General features: G+C 42.9%; 1 protein-coding gene across 1 annotated transcript in view; it reads left to right on the forward strand.

The window, feature by feature from the left end:
* Positions 1-1,026: 1,026 nt before the first annotated feature.
* IGSF11 (immunoglobulin superfamily member 11) overlaps positions 1,027-5,627 on the forward strand; it is a 38,093-nt gene continuing 33,492 nt past the window's right edge. Inside the window, exon 1 of the mRNA XM_015570385.1 lies at positions 1,027-1,117. Within this exon, the coding sequence (XP_015425871.1) occupies positions 1,027-1,117 (91 nt within the window). The remainder of the gene's footprint in view (positions 1,118-5,627) is intronic.

Genomic DNA, 5,627 nt, shown 5'->3' on the forward strand with positions numbered 1-5,627 from the left:
ACTTGGCTGGAGATTGTGGCTAGAGATCCTGGCAAGGCTGCTGATCAACTGAACGCTGTCTCTGTGTCATTCCTTCTTCGCCGACTCCGTCCACACCTTTGGGGAACCCCTGGACCTGCTGGGGTTGGACCCCAGCACTAGTGCAGACTTCTCACCGGTGTTTAGCACCTTCTGAGATGGTGCCAGGCACCCAGAAGCTAGGAATGGAAGCAATGAGAAGATGTGTAACCGTCTGTCTCCCACAAGAGCAGGTCTTACAGGGGAACATGCATTCATCTCATGTTGTCATTACCTTCTCAGCCCTAAGAGGTTTTTATCCTTCCTGTAAATGGGGCTGTTGGGGGGCAGGGGGCAGTGACTTTTCCGATGAAATCATGCTTCCCCATACCGGCCTGGTTGTAGGACCTCTTCATGCTGAACCCTTAGGTTTTGCGTAAACTTGTTAATCCTGAAGTTAACAATCAAAGTTAAGCCCAAATAGAGGAACTCAGACTGCAAACTAGGACAAGTAGTTCCCAAAGGGCGACCATAGTCCTTTCTTGCTCTTACCTGGCATAGAAGTCCTTGTCAGTGGAACTGATTTTTTTTAGTTTTTCTGCTTTTAAACTTCTCACCAGCAGTATAATGTGCAGTGGACACAAAGTCACAATCTTATGGCGTTACTGCTATACCAGTCTTAGTTATTTAGGGGAGGCAACAGCCTATTCTTCTGTACCAAACATTGGGAAACCTGGTCGGCCTCCAAAGATTTTTTTTTTAGAGATTAGATCTGTCTCACAGTGCTATACTGTGAAAATGTTACAGATATAAGCATTGTAGAAAAAGCACAATTGTGCTGTGCTCGCTTCATTCTGGTTTTTAGTGGTTAGTCTTCCACAGTAATGTGAGATTTCAGGGAAATGTGTGATTTTTTTCCTTTTAAAACCATTACTAAATTCAGAAGTTTTGCAGTTTTGTGTGTATATATCGTGTGTATATATATTTTATCTCCCCATCTCTTTCTTGCCACTGCAGTCTGTGGTTGCTATGGAGAAGGTTTCGATAAGGAATCATATCAGAAGGTTAAAAGTTCTTCCTGCATCAGGGACAGAAATAACGATCCCCCTCATCTCTCTGCGTCCTGCCTTCCTGCGTCGATCTTCAGCACTGCACTGCCCGCTACCGAGGCGAGGGTGGCTCGATGCTCTATTTTAAAAATTACACAGAGAAGCCAATTCTTCTTTTTTACTTTTCAGCTTTACCATTTTACTGTAGGCACAGAATGGAAGGAAAGAATAGGCACACTAGATTGAATCGTCAACTCAGGACGTTTCTGTTTTGTATGAGTGATTTCCCCCCTGTTTTATTTGCGTGTTTAATTTTTAGTCTTTATTTGCTGATATGAGGGAGGAAGAGCTTAGGGAAAGGACCTGATGTAGAACAGTTGGGATTTGGTTAATCTGCTTAGAAATAACATTAATTGGTGTGTCAGATGCTGTCAACAATACAGGGCCTTCTAGCCCATTACCTTCCCAGTTTTTTCTTGCTTTTTCTTCCTGTACTGTCTTTGTTTCATTGAGATTTATGTTTTTGTGTCCTGCCAGTTATTTGTTTTCTAACATTTCTTTTATGTTTTTACTTTACATTAAATGAATTTCACTCCTGTTTTGTCATGGGAAAGTATCCAGTCTTTTGGCTTTTTACTCGGGGAGTGGAGGATAGAGATATGTAATATCACATATATCAAAGGAGGTTTTCTCTTAAGCATAGCTTATATGAGACTGGGTGAATCCATATCTATGACTTTCTTTTATCTGTTTCTCTTTTTTTAAAAAAATATGATTATTGATTTCAAAGAGAGGAAGGGAGATGGAGAAAGAGAGATAGAAACATCAATGAGAGAGAATCATCAATTCACTGCCTCCTGTACACCCCCTTCTGGGGATCAAGCCCGTAACCCAGGCATTGGACCTGACCTGGAATTGGACCTTGACCTCCTATTCATGGGTCTGTGCTCAACCACTGAGCCACACTGGTTGGGCCTTTATCTGTTTCTTACTCCTTGTTACTACGTTGTGTTGTTTTTTTTTTCTTGGCATGAGATTCAATTACTATTTATTAAGAGCTTCCTTATGCCAGGTACTGTAACGTTTGCTTCTTCAAAGTGATCTCATGAGATGTAGATATTTTTATCCCTTTTCTAAAAATGCACCCCCCTTCCCACAGTGCTCAAAGAGTTTAAGGTACATGCCCAAAGTTACATGGCTGTTCTCACATTCTAAGTACTGCACTCTTTTCACTGTTGCCAGGAGGCTGGGTGGAGTAGACATAGGCAGGCCCTGCAGGCGGACTAGACATTGGTTTGAATCCCAGTTCTATCTGCGAACATTATTTAGCATCTCTGGGCTTGGCTGTCCTCGTGTGTAAAATGTGATTAATAACCATATCCCCTCCCAGTCTTGTTTGTTACTAAGTTTATATAAAGTGTTTAGAACAGTATTTCACACTTAAGTTCTTGATGAATATTATCAAATACATATTGGATATTTACTGTATTATGGTTATTGGACATTTACTGTACTGGGATCTGGGCACAGAGTTTCTACCTAGAATCTGGTGAGAAAGACATGCACTAAGAGAATCTAAAGTGTTACGACAGTTTCAAGGCAGCATGAGGTGTAATGGAAGCATTTAAAGGGGGAAAGAAGTGTAACCTATTCTGGGGGTCAGGGGAATTTTGAGATATGGAGAGGTAGGAATGAGAAGGATCATTTGTGTGTTGGGGGGAAGGCAGGGGCAGGGGAGGCTATTTCAAGCTAGGGAATGAGACCATACGAATCCAGGAGAGCCCGGTGTACTCCCGGACCTGGAACATCCACCGTGGACGAAGTTCTGTAAGACTGGCCGGAAAGACAGGCGAACTCCAGATTACACAGGGCGTTGAGGGCCGTGGAAAGTCCTCAGACACCTTCTGTCAGCACATAATCACGATGCCACATAACTTCTCCCATCATTCTTAGATTTCTAAGAGCTTCTAACAGGATAGATAAATGCCCTATTTCCACATTTCAGATTTCTTATTTTGTTCATGTTGCATACACTGAAGAATGCTTTAAACTAGCTAAATGTTAAACTAGTACTGCCACAGACATATCCAAAAGATCAAGAAATGCTTAAGAATAATGTTGTTGGTGAACAAGAATAAAATATTTCAGTTGAGCCATTGTTTAAAATTTAATTGATTTCGGAATATTACATCCTTCCTGATGGTTTCAGATGGCTTTATTTGTTCATAAATAACCCTGCTTGTTGATTTAGCCACTGTTATCATATGAATGCTTCATTAGACAAATGGAGCTTGCTCATTACCGCCAAGTGGGGCTGTATTCCAGAACACGGCGAAGCTGGGAGCACATGGCTGTATTTAACAGTAAAGGCCATTTATCTGGCCTTCTGCCATCTGGAGACTTGAGTTAGTCTTTCCTAATGTGTCTTCAATCTGCTAACCAGACTGATACTGGCATTGAGCTACAGTGTGGCAATGTCAGAAAAGCCTACCGACATATAAAATCCTCGTGGTTTCTCTAGAAAACAAAGCAAAACTGAGGCAGGAAAGAAAAATACATTCCTCCCACCTTAATCACTGTCCAGATTAAAAACCTAGATTTTTTTCACAAGTTCTTTAGAAAGCTAAAACAGTAAAGAATTTTGATTTTTTTCCCCCCCTGAAAAGGGCCGGTCACAAGTTTGGATTTGGCTAGAGGGTTATCCTTATAACAAGAGGCTGTGCTTAGACTGAAAAACTAGCCCATGGACAGTCAGTTTTCTCTCCCCAGGCCCAGCCCTTTCTCTAAACTGATACCTGAAATGTGGAAGCACAGACATAGTGAAAAGAGTACTTCTTGGGACAGAGCCATTAAGATTTATTTTAAAATTACACCTACCTTTCTAGGACCCACAAAGGTTTGCAAGAAATGTCTATTCATCTATTATCTTTAAATCACGTGAAATACAAATCTGAGATTCTCTTCTTACCAGTGTGGCAGGAAATGTAATACCAACTATTATTCAGGCCTGTTCCTGTACCCTGAAAGATCTCTTACAGAGCCAAAATACTGGGGGACTCCTTGGATCACTAACATTCCTCACGTTTACTGCAGGGCCCTTTGGAGTCTTGCTCTGCAGTTTCTGTGCCTCCTGGAGCCCCACGAACCTTGCCCCCACAGAGCCCCGTGTCCAAGGGCAGCCATCCTCTGAGTAGCTGCTGTTAACCCTGGCCTCTAAGGAAAGTAGAGCATGGATCCCCTCTTCTCCAGGAACTTGGCCAACGTCCATGCTCTTCCCAGTAGCCTTTTTCTTCTTTCTCATGTTCAAAGGCAGCCCCTCCCACCTCCTCTTCCTCTGTGAGCACTGGCTTTCACAGGGACAGGAAGCCTGTTCGTCTTCAGTAGTTTCAGCTTTCAGAACCTTGTGAAGGCCTATGATGTAAGGAAATACAGAGGGCGTCACAAAGACAGGCTTAAACGAGGTGGAGGAGAGGAAAGAGAAAGAGAAACAACTCTTACTGTTTCCCTGCTTGCTGTTGTCACCATGTGTCCTATACATGTCTGGCCATCATATATTGAATACTATTTCTACATTTGGAGAAATTTCCACATTATGCGTCTACCTCCCCAGTGTCAGAAGTGAGAACACAAATTTCCAGCCTCTTCTGCAACTTGGATTTTGGCTCTCCAGTCAGGAACACGCAGGTGAGACCATGATGTGGATGAGAACAGGGGAGATGTGGGCTCTGTGCTGAGCTTGAGAGAGACCTGGCATCATTAGTAGTTTCAGTAAGGCTTTGGCATTTGAGCTTTGGTGACAGGGACAGTAATTTTTCCATCAAGACACTTCTACAGCCCATTTTTGTTAAAAAACCAGTGGTGGTTCCACTTCTAGGAATATGTCCTAAGAAACCTGAAAACACCTTCAGAAGACTATATGCACCCTTATGTTCATAGCAGCACAATTTGCAATAGCTAAGATCTGGAAACAGCCCAAGTGCCCATCAGTAGATGAGTGAATAAAAAAGCTGTGCTATATTTACACCATGGAGAATTATGCAGCTGTTAAAAAGAAGGATCTCTTACTCTTTGAGACAGCATGGAGGAACTTGGAGAGTATTATGCCAAGTAAAATAAGCCAGTCAGAAAAAGACAAGTATTACATGATCTCACTCAAATGTGGAATCTAATGAACAAAATAAACTGATAAAATAAATCCAGAGAAATATGGACACTGGGATCTTTGACTCATGCTTACTTAGGTTGTTGATTATAAAGCTTTCCTCTTTTTTACTACTGAAGGAGTGAGTGGCTGCCACCAGGCTGGTGGGCTGCTGGGATGGGTAGGTCAGCTAAGTGGTGCTCCCGCTATGGGAGTGCACTGACCGCCAGGGGGCAGCTCCTGCATTGAGCATCTGCCCCCTGGTGGTCAGTGCGCATCAGAGCAACTTGTTGACCCAGTCGTTCCAGTTATTCAGTCGTAATGGTCGATTAGGCTTATATATATATACTAGAGGTCTGGTGCACAAAAATTTGTGCACTCCGGGGGGGGGGGCGGTCCCTCAGCCCGGCCTATGCCCTCTCGCAGTCTGGGACCCCTCG

This window comes from Myotis davidii, unplaced genomic scaffold (assembly GCF_000327345.1).
Source record: "Myotis davidii unplaced genomic scaffold, ASM32734v1 scaffold201, whole genome shotgun sequence".
In the NCBI taxonomy this organism is placed as follows: Eukaryota; Metazoa; Chordata; class Mammalia; order Chiroptera; family Vespertilionidae; genus Myotis; species Myotis davidii.